The 17,211-nt window shown below is 59.5% G+C and overlaps 2 protein-coding genes and 1 long non-coding RNA gene across 3 annotated transcripts; all 3 read right to left on the bottom strand.

Annotated features, from left to right (window-relative positions):
* Nucleotides 1-8: 8 nt before the first annotated feature.
* Nucleotides 9-2,123, bottom strand: ZC3H10 (zinc finger CCCH-type containing 10). The gene is given in 4 exon segments (XM_075075635.1): nt 9-1,129; nt 1,131-1,278; nt 1,281-1,645; nt 1,933-2,123. Coding segments are annotated over 4 exon segments (1,290 nt in total). The 5' UTR covers nt 1,998-2,123; the 3' UTR covers nt 9-417.
* A 312-nt stretch (nt 2,124-2,435) lies between these two features.
* On the bottom strand, nt 2,436-3,342 carry LOC142048589 (uncharacterized). The gene is made up of 3 exons (XR_012657503.1): nt 3,162-3,342; nt 2,763-2,785; nt 2,436-2,631 (listed from the first exon to the last, which is right to left on the bottom strand). It is a non-coding gene; the product is annotated as an uncharacterized LOC142048589 (long non-coding RNA).
* Nucleotides 3,343-4,668: 1,326 nt separating this feature from the next.
* On the bottom strand, nt 4,669-16,818 carry PA2G4 (proliferation-associated 2G4). Its single transcript, XM_075075546.1, has 13 exons — nt 16,597-16,818; nt 13,859-13,987; nt 13,157-13,262; nt 12,861-12,930; nt 11,610-11,702; nt 10,792-10,855; nt 9,127-9,205; nt 7,991-8,069; nt 7,530-7,663; nt 6,801-6,895; nt 6,211-6,338; nt 5,725-5,778; nt 4,669-5,459 (listed from the first exon to the last, which is right to left on the bottom strand). The coding sequence occupies exons 1-13, from the start codon at nt 16,682-16,684 to the stop codon at nt 5,394-5,396; spliced, it is 1,185 nt and encodes a 394-aa protein (XP_074931647.1). The 5' UTR covers nt 16,685-16,818; the 3' UTR covers nt 4,669-5,393.
* Between the last annotated feature and the right edge of the window lie 393 nt (nt 16,819-17,211).

Below are 17,211 nucleotides of genomic sequence, written 5' to 3'. Positions count from 1 at the left end.
AGTGATCGCCGCAACCATTTTTGGGGGTTTTTTTGGTTGGTTTTTTTTTTTTTTTTAATGGTTGAAAACATTACAGGCCCCAGGGGAGCCGCAGCCCCAGTGCCCCCCCGGGACACAGACCTGGCACGGGGGGGCGTGTCCATAGGCAGGGCTCTGCAGGGAGCAGCCCCACCCCCCCCATGCAGTGCATGCTGGAGCGAGGCACGAAGCCCCGGGGTGGGGTGGGGGTCACCGCTCGCCCCACTCCCACGCTGCCAGCACCCCCACCAGGCAAGAGGCCCCGCGGGAGCTGCCTCCACTGTCCACCGGCTGGGGAGCCTCTGCCCTTCCTCCTCCGCCCGTATCCCCCAGGAGCTCAGTCTCACGGGGGGGCCGCAGTCCGGGCGGCTGCGCCATCCCCCCGCAGCACCGGGGGGGTCAGTGGGGCATGGCCGTTATCCTCATGCTCTGGGAGGCGATGGGGTACGTCACCATGGGGGTGGTGGCGTGGCTCATGGTGATCCCGCCCAGCGGCTGCGCCATCGAGACGGCCACTGGCGCCACCGAGACGGCCACCGGCGCCATGGAGACAGGGGGGGCCATGCCCTGCGCGATGGTCTGGGCCAAGGCGGCCGAGAGCGGGGTGATTTCAGGGTTCAGGGGGGGAGCGGCGTTGGCAGGGGGAGCCGCCTGGGCTCCGGCGGGAGCTACCAAATCCTGTTGGGAAACGGGCCGGGGCTGGAGAGCCTGGCTGCTGAGCGTGGTGTGGGTCTGGGCGATGCTGTGGTTGTAGTTGGTGACAGTGCCCACCGTCGGGGCCAGAGTCTGCTCGGTGGCGGTGGCGGTGGAGCTCAGCGTCATCACCTTGGCCTGGTTGCGGAACTGGGCGTTCTGCTCCAGCAGCACCTCGTTGGTGGCCAGCAGGTTGTTCACCTGCTTCTTGAGATCCTCCACACGCTTGCGCAGCATGATGTTCTCCTCCTCCAGCAGCCGGTACTCCACCGTCCGCGGGCTGGTGAAGCTGTACTCATAGGTCTCAAAATGCAGCCCATCCACGCGCCGCCGCTTCAGCACGGGGTCGTGGTCATCGTAGCGGTCGGAGTCGTAGATGGGGTCGTAGGGGTCGTAGCGGCGGACGGCGGGGACGATGCCCTGCTCGCGGGTGGGCCATGCCTCGCGCCTCGTACTCGTAGTCCCGCTGCAGGTGCTGGAACTTGCACTTGGTGCCACGCTGGCAGTCGCCCTTCAAGAAGTCCCTGCAGATGGGCACCTCCTCCTTGCTGTTGGGCAGGTCGGCCGCGAGAGGCCCAGCCCAGCGGCCACCTTCTGCCGCAGGCGGGGGGGCAGCTCCCCCGTCTTCTTGTAGCAGTCCTCGTCCTCCTTGGTGCCGTGGATGAAGCGGCAGTTGAGCCGGACGCACTCCTTGTTCTGGAAGTCGTGGCAGAAGATGAACTCGTTCTTGCGCACACCCAGGTTGGTGACCTCGCTGATGTCGGGGTGCCGGAAGCGGCAGCGCTTGCCTCGCTTGCAGACGTTGCGCAGGAAATCGCGGCAGATGTCGTCGGCGTTGGCGCCCACCTCATCGCCGCTGCTGCTGTTGTTGTAGCCGTCGCGGTCGGGCATCTTCGCCGCTGCTGCCGCCACCGCCGCCGCGGGGCCCCAGGCACTGCGGGGGGGAGGGAGGGAGGGAGCGGGGTGAGGGATAAGACCGGGAGCAGCCTCCCGGTACTGCCGTGGAACACCCGCCCCGGGGCACCGGCACCGCCCGGGGGCACCGCGGTCCCGCACGGCCCCCGGTGCCCCCGCCCGGTGCCAGCGCGACCGCGGTGCCCCGGTCCGCGGGTGGGTCCCGGGCGGCCCCTCCCGGCCGCTCCCCGGGCCTGCCTATGCCAGCAGGAGCGGCCCAGGCCGGCCGCAGGGCCCCGGTCACCGCCTATCCCCACGGTGAGGGACCTTCGCCCGGTGACAGCCCCGCCGGGGCGCACCGGGAGGGCGGGGCCCCCCCGCCGGATCCCCATAGCAGCTGCACTGCAGGCCGTGGGACAGGCCCGGCAGCGGCTCGGCCCCGGGGCGGGGGCGGCGGCGCGAGGCCCCGGAGCACGGCCTGTCCCGGTGGAGGCGCGGCCCGTCCCGCCAGGCCCCGCACTCACCCGTCCGCGGCCTCCTCGCGGGTCCTCCAGCGCCAACAATGAGCGGCCCCTTCCGGCCGCCGCTCTGCGCCGGGCAGGAAGCGCTCTATGGTGCTTCCGGGGCAACCCGGAAGAAGCTGCGAGCTCTTCCTCCCGGGCGAACAGAGCGCCCAGCTTTTCCGTCGCCGTGACGTCACGCGCGTGCGACACCGATTCGGCGCTCCCCGCGGGCTCCCCTTGCCGCCCCGGTACCACCCCTTACCCGGGAACCCCTCTCCCCCGCCCCGTTACCGGGGCACCCCGCGCTCCGCAAAGAACCACACCACGTCCCGACAAACACCAGCTTTATTCGCGGCGCGGCGGCCGCCACAGAGCGCAGAACCGGCCCGGTGCGGCGGGGGTTCCCCCCCCGCGGCACCGGGCCCCTCCCGGACACACCGGGTCGTCTCCCCAGCGGCGGCGGCGGCCCCGCGGTGGGGCCTACTTGGATCTCTGCCTCATCTTCCTCCTCTTGCGCTTCAGCCTGGCGGGGGGAGAGAGCGGCGCTGAGGGCCCGGGGCCGGCCCCACACGGCAGGACGGGGCGGCCAGAGCCTCCCGCGCTGCCCGGTGAGCGGAACCGGCGGGCGGCGACCCCGGGGGGGACCTCACGTACCTGCGCATGCGCTTCTTGCGCCACTGCGGGGAGAGGAGGGGAGAGGGCTGCATTAGTGCCGGGACCGGCGGGGCCGGGGACGCGACCCCCGTCCCGGACCCTCCCCACGGCCACCCCGAGGCACCCAGAGCCCCCAACCGGCTCACCAGCCCCACCGCGTCCCCAGACCCCACCCCCAGCCCCCCGCACTGACACCCCCGGCCTCGCTCCACGACCCGATGTAACCGAGACCCCGCCGGGACACCCCACGCGGAGCCTCCACCCCCGCCCCAGGACCCCCCTCCCCGGGGCTCTCCAGGCCCTGGCGCGCCCTCCCAGCCGGGTCCGGGACCCCCGCAGAGGAACTGAGGCGGGGAATGAATCGCCATCGGCCGCCCCCGCGCCGCCCCCACCGCTTACCTTGGCCCTCATGGCGTTCCGGAGGCGCCGCGCTCAGTCCCGGCGGGGGGTCGGCGGCGCGGGCGGTGGATGGAGGTGGATAGAGCGGCCGGCGGCGGTGGCGGCCCACAAGATGGCGGCAGCAACGACCGAGAGGGGCCTTAGCCGCCCGCCGGGGCCTATTTATACGGTGGCACCCGTGGCCGCGCCCACTTCAGCGCGGGGCACGACGGGAGCTGTAGTCCCCGCCCCCGGGGCCTCATGGGAGCGGTAGTTCCGGCCCCGGGGCATGACGGGAGCTGTAGTCCGCCCGCCGGCCGCCATTTTGCGCAGCCCCGGAGGAGCCGCCCCGCGCCCGGCGGGGATGGGGGGGGGGTGTCCCCGCACGCCCCGTCCGGCCCACACACACCACCCCCCCCCCGCACCCCCGGCCCCGCCGCTCCTCCGGCCAAGGAGAGACGTCAAGGGGAGCGTTTACTGGGGGGGGGGGGGGGGAGGGGGCAAGTCAGTTAGCACTGTTCTTGGGAGTTTGTGCTTGCCAAAGTTTAAGAACGACCCAGGTTTCTTGTATGGAGACGTACGGTATTTTTCTGTTCTTTAAAGTAAAAATGGAAAATTAAATAAACCGCCAGCAAGCCTCCGTGGTTTATAAACATGCATCGTGGACTTAGAGAAAGGTTACATCAGCCATTCTTCCACAGAGGGCAGAATATTGCTTAAAAATACTAAAATGTCCCTCTTGGGGAAAATGAAGTTTCTTTTTTCCCTCAAGGTCAGGGTTAAGGCATCGGAGCCGCCCCGGCCGGGGCACCAGCCGCCCCAGCCCTCCTGCTCCGGCCAGCGCTGGGTGGGGACCCGCGTCCATCCTGCCGCCGCTGCAAGAGCGGAGAGATGGAAAAAAATCAGGGGAAAAAAAAAAAAGCGCATCATTTATTCTCTTTTATTGACTTTGGTAATATTTGCACGTGTGGAGTTTGGGGGGGGTGGGGGGAACCCAGATCTTGGCGAGGAAGCACGGTGCCCGCGGAGCCACCCGGGAGCGTTTTTAAAGGCGAGTTTCTCCCAAATTCAGCTACAGCTGGGGAATAAACCAGGGAGCCGGTCAGCAGGTATTGGCAAAGAAAAGAACATCACATTCAACTACCTGTAATTCCATCGGCTTTTTTTTTTCTCTTTCTTTTTTTTTTTTTATTTTTTTTTTTTTTTTTTAAAAAAAGACTGACTATAAAAGAGCGATACCCCTGCCCGGACTCTAGCCCGCGTCCGACAGCTCCTGCGGCGCTTCCCTCGCCTACGGCCGGAGGAGCGCGTGCGGAGAGGAGACCCTTCCGAGAGCCGCCAGCGCACGTGGGAGCGCGGAACAGGCCCGCGGGCCGCGGAGAGCGGCCGCGGGGAAGCACGGGACTCCCCGGGCCGCCGGGGAGCTAAGCCCCAGCGCCGGGCAGCGCGCCCGCCCCCCGCCCCTCCGCCGAGCTGGAGGCGGGGAACGCTGGACAGTCAATTTAAAAACGAGCTCGCCACAGCGGCATATTAAAAAATAGAGCGTTTATACGTAAATCAAGGCAGAGACAGAACAGAGTAGACAGAGCAGTCTACAGTTTCACAGGGGACATAAAATTTGTTAATTTTCCCAATTATCAACGTACAATCTAGAGGCTGTAAGAGAAGTGAGAAACCCTCCACCCCGAGGGAACGGAGAGGGATGCCTGGGCGGCCGGGAGGGGCCGCGATGGCGCAGCGAGGCAGATCACCTTACACCGTCCACGCGTACCATATCACTAAACACAGGGCACTTTTTGTCGGGCGTAATCGGCTGTTTGGTTTTGGTGTTTTTCCTCCAAGAAAAGCTGTAAAGGGAGAAATTATTAAAAAAAAAAAAAAAAAAAAGGGGGGGGGGAGGAGGAGGAAGAAAGCAGGCAGCTCTCTACACTCCCTCTCGCTGGGATCGGCTTATTTGTTCACCTCTTCAACAAGTATGGGTAGTATAAAAGGTTAGAAAGAGTGGATATAGACTAGCTTTTACTCCTGATTTTATTTTTCTGCTTTCCTTTTTTTAAGTAGTCTGAAGTGGCTGAGAGAATCCTCCCTCATTGGCAAAGTCAATAGGAGCTGGTTGTAGTCAGTGGGAAGTCCAGACTGTTTGTTGTTTGGTCGTAAGAGACAAACAGTGCTAGATTATTTCGCTTCTGGTTTTGGGGGGAAAAGGGGCGAGTGTGTGTGAAGTGGGTGCTACATGGAGGGAGCGGGAGCTGCTCAGTCGCCAGCCTCGTTCTCTTCCGCCGTCTCTCCCGTGGTGGCGTTCTCTGCGTTCTTGGAGGCCTGCGGAGACAAAGCCAGGGCGGCAGTGAGGACGGGGGCTCGCCGGCGGCCGCGCGGCGCCACGACGCTGGCGGCAGGTTCGGCGCAGCCCACCCGGGGGACCAGGAGGCCCCTTCCCACGAGGCGGCGGCTTCGCGAGCCTGGGGGACGCCAGGGCTCAGAGGCGAGCCCGCAACGCCCCCATGCAGGGCCCAGGTAGCGTTCGGGCGGGGTGACGGCAAGCGATAACGTGCCACTGACCCCCGGCAACATGTGGCCACGTTACCTTCTTTTTCTTCTTTTTCTGGGTCTTCCGGCTTGCAGAACTTTGTAGAAGGGCCTAGAGGCAGGAAGGAAACATAAGAAACTAGAAAGCTGGCTCCTTTTTTTGACAGCAGATACAGGGAAACGCGTCTGAAGAGGAACAAGCGCCGCTGACCCCCGAAGGAATGGTGGTAAGTCCTCACGGGCCCGGTGATAGGCAGGGAATGCCACAGCCTCACACCCTGCCGAGGTATGAGGCCTCGGAGCCAGCTGCCGAGGCTCCTCAGCCGCTCCTAGGAAAGGGCTGACTGTTGTTATCAAGCCACTAGAGCTGGTGCTTGATGCAGGAAATAGGGACCCAACCTGGTCTTAAGCAAATCTTTTCCTTTTTAAGCTCACGCCCTGCACAGTCGTCGGGGTTTTGCTTCCCACCTTCACCCCGAGGGATGCAAAGACAGGGTGACCCATGCGATGCGCTACATCTACTGACTATTATTTTCAAACCCACCTTCAGTTCTCCATCTTGCACCTCAAACTCCGACTTGTAGACTTCCGGTTCAAAGGGGCCGCTGGTTATCCTCATAGGACCGTTGGGCATTAAAAGCACTGTGAATTTGAACTGTGCAACAAACTCTCCTGCAAGACAGAACTGGGCGTTACTACACATTCCCCGCGCCCCCGATCCACCGGGTATCTCGGCAGATGTTTCCAAGCAGACGTTTCGATTCCTGCGCCATTTCCACACTGTCACTGCTGGACACCATCTCACAGGAACGGCTTAAAACCTACCCCAGGCAGGGCAAAACAACTCCTTTACCACCCCTCGCCCCCAAAGCCTGCTCCGTAAGTGAACCAGAGAGCCGCAGCCATCAATCTCTCCTCCTGCCCAGGAAATTACTCCACAAAAAAATTTCATATCGCTGGCACGACTCCAGAGCAAGATCCAGAAGCCAATGGGCAGCGAGTTTCCTGGAGGATAAATCCCAGGGCCCTTGAAGTACATCCCTGGTATTTATACGGCCTCCGGAAGCGACCGACAGTTGTCCGCCGAGCGCCCGTCCACACCCGGCTCCCAGTCCTCCCACCGCCAGCACTCACCTTCCTTTTCGTAGAGGACGTTGAAAGGCTGGAGCAGCTCGTGCTTGGCGCATTCCACCACCCCCATCCTGGCCTTCTTCTCATCCTCAAATGCCCTGCGGAGGAGACAGAGACACACCTGAGCTCATGCCCTCTCCTAGAAGCCAGATTCCACCCCGCAGGTTTCAGAATTGCCCCCGGGGTCAGGCTGGAGCCTTTATCCACTTGTGCCCCCCTCGCCCCAGCAGCGTCGAGGTGCAGTGACAAAGCAGACTGCCAGAGCAGGCAACTGCCGGGTGAACTGTAACCTCCAGGGAGCAGAAAAGGCAAGTGGACTTAAGGGTAGAAAAAAGGCTGTCAAGTGAATGTTGTTTCCTTAGTTTGAGAGTACATCGCTTAAAAAAAAAATCAGTGGGAACTGCCTCACCTCTGCATGCTGTGCCCCGACACTGCTTTCACCCTTCTCTGGTTTATTTTAAAAGCAATTCCTGGCTCCCCACCTGCCACACGAGGCAGAGATTCTCAAATCCTCAGGCTCTGCCTGGGATTCCTGCTTAAGCCTGTAACATCCTTCCTCCACCCACTCCTGGGCTCAAATACAGCAAACCCCAGCGTAAAGCAGCAAAGGCCGCCTCCTCCTCCGAGACAGGACGGTGAAAGCACGTGGGCTCTGCGGTCAGCGTGGTCTGCAAGCTCACGCCAAGCACCCCGCTCTGAACACATGGGGAGGCCACGAATAAGAGCAAATACCTGAGAGTAAATGGCATAGTATCAAAGCGCCTCTCCACCTCACTGAAAAAGGCACGGGAGGTTTTCATCTTCAAGCCGTACTGTTTGGAGGGGTCCCTTTTGTAAATTGTAGTTCTCTGTCCAGCGTCCTTTGCCTGAAAACGCAAACAGAGCTGAGAGACCAGGAAAGCAGCGCAGCACTCCCCCAGCCAGGTTAGCCAACGCCTGCAGGCGCTGGGGCGTCAGCATCGGGCAAGCACCACCCGTGCTGCGACACCTCAAAGGTGCACCTCCACTTTTCGGATGGAAAAGGCTCCACCCAAAAAGACACAGCGATACCCAGGCAACAAGTATTCCCCGGCTGGAGCTGGCACCCGCAAGGATGTGGCTGTTAGCACCATGGCTGCTGCCGACTCTTCTGAAACACGGCCGCTTTGACCACGCGCGCAGAGGAGCCACAGGCCAAGAAGCACCAGCCTCACCTTTCCCTCTCCACTGCTGACGAGAACATCAACAGCGTAAACTTCATGAACCTCAAATTCTGCTTTTTCATGGTCCTTCCTGGATTAAAAAAAAAAAGGTTGGTGAGTCAAAGAACAGTAAATGAAGAAGTCAAAACCTCCTACGCAGCCCCAGTAGCTCGCACAAGCCCACGCTGGCCTTAGCCAGAGAAGGTCTACAAGCACAAAGTAGCGCTACGGTGCTAGTGACCAGCTCCCGGAGCAGAAGAGCAAAAGCTGGCACAGAAGATGCCAAAGTTGAGGATTAACATGCCAGGCAGCAGAGCTGGTCGGTGACAGGCTGGCAGAGAAAACCACCAATAAAGCCAGTGCTCCTCCTGCCCAGGACAAGTAGCTCCATCCCCAGTAAGGGGTGGGAGGTCTCAGACCTCTGGCGATTTGAGCTTGTGGACACGTCCTAGGCAGGTAGGATGTGACCTACCACGCCTGGTCCATCACCACACCTGAGAACTTACAGGCCCAGTGCTGGACTTAGAGCCACCAAGCTCTAAATATTCAGCATTGGACCCAACCCCGAGGGATCCCCGAGAGGAGCTGCTGGAACAGAACGGAGTGACATATCCAGACCATGAGTTCAAAACCACCCCGAGATGCTACTGACAGTCATCACCACCCAGTGGGCTCCTGGCAGCTTCTGCAAGAGAAGCGATAGGTCTTGGCACAGCTCCTGGTGAATTAGCAGCCACCGCTACAGCCAGCAACAGTTGGTTATTTTGCTGGCAGCCTCCAGCAGACTCCTTCGAGAAACTGGACAGAAACCAAGAACACTGGCAGGTGCCAGCGAGGAGCCTCACGGAGGAGCCTCACGGCAGCGACTTCCAGCCCTCCTTGCTCAGAACAACCCACAAACAGAGCCACGCTTCACGTTCACAGAGGACAGACAAGAAAATATGGGCCTAACAAGCTACAGATTTGCCATACAGGGTCAGACTTCAAGAAGGAGGCCTTACGGGGAGCAGTTTACACCCCGGTTAAATGAAACATACCTGCTACATCCCCCACTTGATACCGCAGCGAGAAACAGGGTCACCATCCTGGACCTAGTCACACCCCTCCCAAACGCTGCTGGAAGCAGCGACCCCAGAGGTGATGCTCACTTTTGCTGGTCTGTAGGGTTCTGGATGATTGTTTTCTCTCCATCGATCACATGCTGTTTCAGCTGGTGCGACAGCATCCCTGCCGTGACAAGAGAATCCATTAACACCTCTGCGCTGCAAACCAGTGACACGGTGACTTGCATTATTCACACCCCAGGGCCCGGGACTGCAGGCCTCAGCTAGAGCGAGCGGTAAAGACACCGTCGTCAGCGTTAGCACTTCCTCGCCTCCCTGTCAAGTGCGCTAGCGCAGACACGGGGCTCCCCAAAGCCCACTCCGACTTCAGCAACGCTCCCTCGCCAGCGGGGAGCTGCAAGCTCCCGCGAGAGGCGCGGCAGCCACCCAGCCCTTTCAAGCACTGCCGCTTCTCACTTCGGCAGGTGCGCTGCACCGGTGGGCCGTACGGACTGGAGGCGAACCCACAGGTACGTCCAACGCACCCCGGGGTGTCTTTTAAAGATGCAAAATGTCAAATTAATGGAAACTCGCAGTCCTTTCCCAGCACCTCGGCTGTACAGCACTCAAAGGGTATTTTCTGGGGGGTTTGCTTCACTTTCCCCTTCTGTTCTACACTTCACCTTCCAATCGAAGTCTAGGAAGAGGCGCGCACGGCCGCCCCGCTCCCCAGGCCCCTGGCCCAGCAGGGGCAGCCGCGCGCCTCCGTTCAGGAAGGATGGCCGCCGCTGGCGGGAAGGGAAAGCACAACCCCAGCCGCCAACTGCCCCGTTTGTTTTCATCAACTGGGGCCTTATGCCGCTGCCGGTGCCTCCATAATTACGGCACTCGACTGTTTCCAAAACAGTGGCTGCTTCAACTCCCTCGACAGTGTGAGCGGCCGCCTCCTCACTGCGGCTGATGCCACGTTTTTTCACAGAGAAAGGAGCAAAACATTAGGGAGACCCACAAAGCCATCCCACACAGGGAACAGGGAACCGACGTTCCGAGACTGGGCTAAGGCGAGCGGAAAGAACGAGCCAGCTTTACAATATTTCAGGATATTTAACTAATAATGGACCGATGTAAGTGTGGCTGAAAGAACCATTTGACAGCGATGTCACCAACTAGGAGCCAAGCATCTGCGTGTGCCAAATGTCAGGCTAAGCTCTCCCGCCACCTTTCAGACAAGAAGCCAGCAGTCTCATTTCTACCAGAAGCTATCCCAGTGCCTTCCCACTCGCCCGTTATCAACGCTGCGAAGGGAACGTGAATCAGTTTAGACTTGGAAGGAAGGAAATTACATACCCTGCACATCTATGGGCTGCCTTCACAGCGGCCCTCGCATTACAAACAAGCTCTGTTATGCATTCGCTAAAGGGGTTTTAGCTACGAGTGGTCCAGTGTGAAAGCGAAGGGCCATGCGATTTGCCTGGGGTCAGCAGGAAGTCCAGGAGCCAGGACACTACCTACCAGCTGGGGAAGCCCGCGTCTATTGTTCCTAGAGTAACGCAGCTTTAAAAAATAAAAATATAGAGGAAGGAAGGAAGAAGATTCTAGAGAGTTCTGAAGGGATTTTCTTTTTCTCTTTAGCAAAGGCTGCTGCATTTAAAGCTGGCATGTCTAGGACTCGTAGTCATTAGGTGTCTCCCAGAATTTGAATAGGGCAGCTCGGGATTTAGCGTGCAGCTAAAACGTCGCTACCTCCGGTCAGCTGCTCCCCGTCCTTACCTTCAATCGGCGTGCAGTGAAACGAGTGGGCTATTTTGTTCCACGCGTCTGTCACTTGTGTGTTCTGGATGAAGAAAGCATGAAAACACATTAAGGATATAAAATTCAAGCCACAAGTACGGCAAGTTTTTTTAACTCGACAGCGTTCTGTGCTAAAGCCAGGGTTTCTAACCGACAGGTGCTCTAACACCTCCAAAAAAAGGAGAAACGGTGTCAGGCTTCCATTTTTAACCTGGTGTCAACAAAAACGACACGTAACACGAGGTCAGCTCAGCCTCCCGCACGGCACCCAGTGCCTTCTCGCAAGCCATCCCTCTTCAGGGGATTACACTGGGAACTGAGAGCGACACAAGCGCGCTTGGAATAGCATCGCAGCGACAAAGGAGGCTGCCCACGGCCACCGAGGCACCTGAGCACCAGGCGAGGGAGAGGTGCAAGCGGGAGACGGAAGGGAGCACCGTTCGGTGGAGTCGCTGTGTGCACCCAGCTGCCTTTTCAGCAAGGAAAGGACCGGCGAGTGGGAGCACCGAGGCGTCTCTGTGAAGCCGCCAGCGCATAGGGAAGAGCTCGGGTCCTGCAGGGAAGCCAGAGCTGCTGACAGAAATCACCGCCACCCGCCCCAGCGGGCTGGTGCTCACCCAGCAGCAGCTCAGCTGTCCGCAGACAGCTGCTTCCAGATTCCCCACATCACTGGGCAATTCCTCCCCGACAAGGTCACACGCTTTGATCTCTACGCAGTAAGCGTGGCACGGGCAGCGCCTGTACTCGAGCTCGTCGCCCCGTGCCCAGACGTACCTTCCCCCGCACCAGTCACCCACCTGATTTCCAGGCTTTACCAAGCGCAGAGCAGCTTCGGCACAGAGATGAGCCGCCTTGATGACATCAGCTTTACGGCCTGACACAGGGTTTTCCTGGAAGAACACAAAAACACAGGCTTTTTAAGGTACATTCCCTTCCTGCTTGTTAGCAGGAACACTGTTCTGAGTGTCCAGAAACAGATTCTCCATCTAGCCAGACACCCTCCCCCAGAGAGAACAGGGAAATCTGGCTCAGAGGTGGAAGGGCTTCTGGCTCCACAGCTCGGTCGTTAAGTCTCTTCTCCATTAAAAGAGCAGATGAGTATCAGCCACAAACAAATTGGCACTCTCGCGAGTTAACAGAGACACCCTAGTACAAGAGCTGTCAAAGACTGAAAACAGAACGAGACTCTCCTGTCACCAAAAATTGTGGACTGGGAAGATTTCAATACACTTCAAAAAGGTTTTTTTGTTGTTGTTGTTTTCTTTTCCCCATCAAGTCGTTCAGACACAGCCACTGGAGAAAAACCATTCCCAAGACCCACACCGCCATCCTCCTCCCAAGACTACAGCTAAAGATTCGTTCCGAGCTTACATGACAACTTTACGCACACAACAGTCATTCCCACCGCGTGAGCATGGCTTAGCGTCACTTCCAAAATGCCCAGCCGAACCACGCGTGCCACGGTGGTCTCCTCGCCGGCTCGTACCAGGGCTGGGCGCTGCTGCCAGCCCCGAGCAAGGAAAGCCCGTGCTGGCGTGTCCAGGCAGGAGAAGTGGGCAGCAGAGACTAGTTTTGGGGCTCAAAGAACAAGTCGCCCCTGAGCTCAGTTTGCAAAGGCGAAGGCAGCGGCTCCCGGCAGCGCAGCACTGGGCTCCCGGTGCCTCAGCTAGTAGAGGGGGCAGCAAAACCAGTCCGCCCAGTCCACCGCACAGCCCCACTCTACATGCAAATGACCCACCGCAGCACCACTCACACGTGGTTTCTCTCAAATAGTTTGTAACCTTGCAAAATTGTATGTGTTGAAACAGCACGTCAGCCCTCATTTTCCAGAGGGCTGAATAACTTTTAGGAAGGGGACTGTTTTCACCCTGTCACCGCTGCACCACCAGACCCACGGTGCTTTTGCTAAACGACACGGCTGCCTCTCCGAGGCTCCGCGCTGCTGCCGCCTCGGGAACCAGAGGCACCCGAACATCAGCTTTTTAATCTCTCCTTTAGACCGCACGCAAGGCGGCGGCGGCAAGAGACACTGCTCCATCACAACCTACCTTTGAGGCATCTATGACAAAACTGTGTGCTACATTCGCTATGAAGCCATCGACATGGACTCCCAAGTCACTGCAACAGAAAGAGAGCTAATTACAGGTGGGGCATCATGGCTCAGGAAACTTGCGTGACTTCTAGAATATCAGAAGACTCAAGCATGTTTCAAGCGCTTCATTCGAGAGGCTACGAGATTCCTTAACTAGCCACGCCGAGGAAGGATTGAACACACCAAGCAGGATTAGAAAGCAAAGCCCAATGACAACAGTAAACTCACACAAAGCATAAGCAAGACGCTTACATTTTGACCAAGTCTCCTTCTTTGAGGATGTAGTCTTGGTCGCTCTTCAGGGGGGAGAAGTGACAGACACAGTTATTTACTGATATACTCGTTGGGAAGGCAATACCTATAAAGGGAAAAGAACATTCCATGAGAGCGTGCAGCCTCACAACTGGCCCAGGCATCAGCCCCACCGACGTGGATTGTCACTCGGGGTTTTGGTTTCTGAAGTGCTTTAAAATGCCCCGTTACACAAGCCTCTGGCTGAGGAGCCAGGAGGAACACAGCACATGGTCTGCTCCCGTCAGAGACATCCATCCAGGGCAGTGAGCCGCCTGCAAAAGGGCCCTCAAGTCTGCCAAACAGAAACCAGGGAGCTCTGGGTGACCACTCCAGTGACACACTTTTTCCACAGCAACCACAGCCCGGCGATAACCGAACCACAGGTCTTCCTGAAGGGGGGACGCTGCTGTCCAAAGTAACTCTCATTTCAATGGGGATGACTGGGTGCATCAAAATGGGAAGCTGAGGCTCACCAGTGATGCTTACCAGCAGGGTTGGCAGGAGGATCTGGGTTAAAATTGGCTTTCTGGCAACAACAAACTGTTTCTTACGCTGATTAGCACCGAGTAGGGCTTTCTGTGCCCTTGGCCATTCACACCAGCCACCCAACGGGACCAAGAAACATGACAACGCTGATAATCTCTTTGGAGCAGGCCTCACCTTTTTTCATTTCTTTCTCCTTCTTGAAGATCTTGCCAGTCTCCTCCATGATCATGGCATCTCCCTTCTCGCACAGGCAGAGAACCGACACTCCGGAGTTCGCCGCTTCGACCACCGCACGCAGGACCCCTGAATTCAAGCACAGACACGGAGCTGTTGAAGCCTGTTAATGACAAACGGCCTTAAATCTAACACCAGCGCTCACCACACGGCACCGTGGTGGAAAAGTTCTGTTTGTTTTCTAAGAGGGAACAAGACTCTGGACTCAGCTTTTCACCAAAGGGACCGTGGAGGGGCAGAAATCCCACTTCAACCTTTATTTTCTTTTCAAGATGGTTTCACGGAGACCGTGAGCAAACGAACGTACGCTGGGGTTTGCGCAGGTGAAGCGCTGCAGCTTCAGGCACCTGCCTGCGCAGACCGAGGTCTGTCAAACAAAGCAGCCAAGCAGAAACACCGCTCTCCCACATTCTTTCTGGAGAAGTCAGAGCTACAGAAACAGGTTTGAAAATTACTTAGGAGACGCCGCACATCAAAGGAACGGGGGCCAGCACTGCGGACGTGCAGGACCAGAGGTACGGAGCAGTTGAAAGACTTTGCCGGGCACAAGAGCTGGCAGCGGCGCAGAGCCGGTTACGTTAGTCCCTTACTCTGCAGAAACGTGTTTTAAAGGTAACCCACGTGCTCCTGCTCTGTCCCAGCAGCTGCCAGACACAGGGAACTCCACACGCCTTGCTCCACGCCACAGGTCAGAGAGGTTTTGCTGCCTGCACCCAATTTTGGGCGTATTCCAGTGCCCGCGAGTCCCACCAGCGTTTTGGTTCTGCCGTAGATGACAGCGCACCTCACACTTTGTAGGATGAGTGGGGAAAGGGGCTTTGGTTGAAACACTGCCAGTGACGTTCACAAACACACCTTGTGGGTGTTACGGGGGCCCAGGGGCTGCTGGAGGAGCCACATTCGATGGCCTCCCCACAGTCCAGGGCTGAGGTGCTCCGGCTGTCACCAGCAGTCCCCTGAGCTGCTGCTTCCCCCTCGCTCCAGCTGGGACACTTTATAGGGAGTCGTAAAGCTTACGCTGAAATATTTTCAGATGCTGGGATAAAAGCTATCCTCACAGTTTCTTCTCACTCTGTGAGCATGGTGTTTTTACAAGAGGCTGTTTTGAGAAGTGCCTCCGTTGGGTGGGATTTTCTGTAACCGATGGTGTGTGTTCTACGTACGACATCAATATATATTTCGGAAGCACTGAAGGGGATGTTTACGAGCAGGAGGGTTTTCATAATTTCTTTCACACTGAGTGAAAACCTGAAGTCTTTCACCTGCATGACAAATTATTTTTCAAATCCCTTCAGTCACCTTTCCATGTGCCACGAACAATGACAAATTGGGAATATTTTTTTAAGTACAGATAAAACTCTGATAAAGAGACATTCAGCGGGTGGCTGGACAGAGAGAGGCGAGAACAGGGAATGTTAAAACAAACACAGCGTAAAGATAAACGGAGAGCAGCGCTCATCAGAGCATTCAAACAAAACCAAGAAGCAGACAGCGTGATAGCGCTGACCGAGGAACACCTACTAATTGTACTCCGGCCTTCCATGACGTCTCATTTATATCGTTAAAGGCACCTCTTTCTGACAAAAACCCACGGCGTTCTGAACTTTTTGCCACAGCTTTATGTGTGCTCTTCCCAAACACGCTCATGCCCGCCGTGAGGGCGAGGAAACAGTGCCTTTCCTCTCCTGGGAAGGGAGGCGGCCCCTCTGCACAGCCAGGCTCGGGGCACACCGTTACACCCAGTTTGCCCAGTGGACAGAGAAGGCGAAGGGGCATCCTCCCTTCCCAAAGGGGAGCCCCCATCGCTGCGGCGCTCAGCCCCATGTCTCTCTCCTGAGCCACGTCCCGAGTTACCCGTCAGGATGACTTAAAAGAAGCATCGAAGTCAGCAACCATTAGTGTGGGACACGCCGCTAGCGAGGCTGTTCCTAACGCCGGGGCAACCTCACAGAACCGGTCCAGTTAGCTCTTTAAACAGCTGTCACCCTTCTCGAGGGGCAACTAACCACCCTTAATGATACAGCAAAAATAAGCGTTTAAAAAAAATAACAGCAGGATGGAAATAACACGGGGGTGGGGGGCGGGGGGGGCAAAGTTTCAGTGACGCCCAACGCGGGTCGCAGGCCCGTGCGGGCAGCAGCCCCGGCCCGGGACAGCCTCCCCGCGTCAGTTCGCTCGATTAAAGCCCCGAACAAAAGAGCGGAGCGGGGCAGCCCCGGGGCAGGACGCGGGCATCCCCCGCACCGGGCCGGCCCCGCCCGCCGGGCCCCGCTCCCGGCGCCCCCCGCGGGAGGGCGGCCGGGGGGCGCCGGGCCCTTCCCCCCCCCACCCCCGCACCGCCGGTGCACGTGGGGCGCGGAGGCCACGTGCCGGCAGCAGCGGCCGTGCGGGGCCGGGACGGGGGCAAGCGGGGAGCCGCCGCCACCGAGGTGGGACGCACGGCCGCCCCCCCCACCACTCCCCTTCCCGCAGCTCCACACCGGCATGTGGAGACGGCCGTTGGCAGCGAGGGGGGGGGGGGGGGGGGGCGGATAGGCAGGCCTCACCACCGTCCCCGGGCCCCCCGCCGCTGCCTCCACCCCCGCCCCGCCTCACCGGGCACCCCCGGCTCCGACCCCCGCCCAAGGCCTGCCGCCCCCTCCCCGCCAACCCCCGCCCGGCCGCGGCCCAGCACTCACGGTTGGCGATGTCCCCCCCCATCTTGTACTTGGTCACCACCAGGTCCTCGGCGATAGTGAGCTCGGCCGCCTCCTCCTCGCCCGACATGGTCGGAGTCGGAGCCGCCGCCGACCCCCCCCCCGCCGCCGCTGCCGCTTGAGGACTGAGGAGACCCCGGGGAGCGCGAGCGAGAGAGCGCGAGCAGGGCAGGAGCGCGGGCTCCGCGCGGGGCACGCTGGGAAGGCGAGTCCCCGCCCCCTCGGACTACAGCTCCCGGCAGCCCCCGCGGCGCCGCGCGCGCGGCGCGGCCCGGCCCCACCTCACGGACTGCAGCTCCCGGCGGGCGCCGCGGCTCTCGCGAGAGGCGGGGGCGGCGCGCCCGGAAGTGGGGCGCGAGGGGTGCTGGGAAGTGTAGTCCGCAGGGAAAGGGGCGGGGGGCACCGGCCCGGCGCAGCCACCGGGGCCTGGGGGCAGGGGTTGGTGACCGCCCTGGGACTGCCGCTCCCCCAGCCCATGGCCGCGGCCCCATTCACCGCCCCAGCCCCATCACAGCCCGTCCCCGTCCCCGTCCCCGTCCCATGCACGGCCCCCCGGCCCCGGTCCCACACCGTGTCCCCCACCCCACGCCCCCCATC

Source organism: Phalacrocorax aristotelis, chromosome 26 (genome assembly GCF_949628215.1).
Source record: "Phalacrocorax aristotelis chromosome 26, bGulAri2.1, whole genome shotgun sequence".
In the NCBI taxonomy this organism is placed as follows: Eukaryota; Metazoa; Chordata; class Aves; order Suliformes; family Phalacrocoracidae; genus Phalacrocorax; species Phalacrocorax aristotelis.
The sequence above is the reverse complement of the archived record's forward strand: the minus strand, read 5'-3'. Positions and strand labels throughout refer to the sequence as shown.

Coding starts and splice junctions, on each gene's coding strand:
- PA2G4 (XM_075075546.1), bottom strand. CDS start 16,684: ATGTCGGGCGAGGAGGAGGCGGCCGAGCTCACTATCGCCGAGGACCTG. Junction 12,931..13,156: donor GAAGGAGACTTGGTCAAAAT/GTAAGCGTCTTG, acceptor TTTCTGTTGCAG/TGACTTGGGAGTCCATGTCG. Junction 6,896..7,529: donor ACTATGCCATTTACTCTCAG/GTATTTGCTCTT, acceptor TCTCCTCCGCAG/GGCATTTGAGGATGAGAAGA.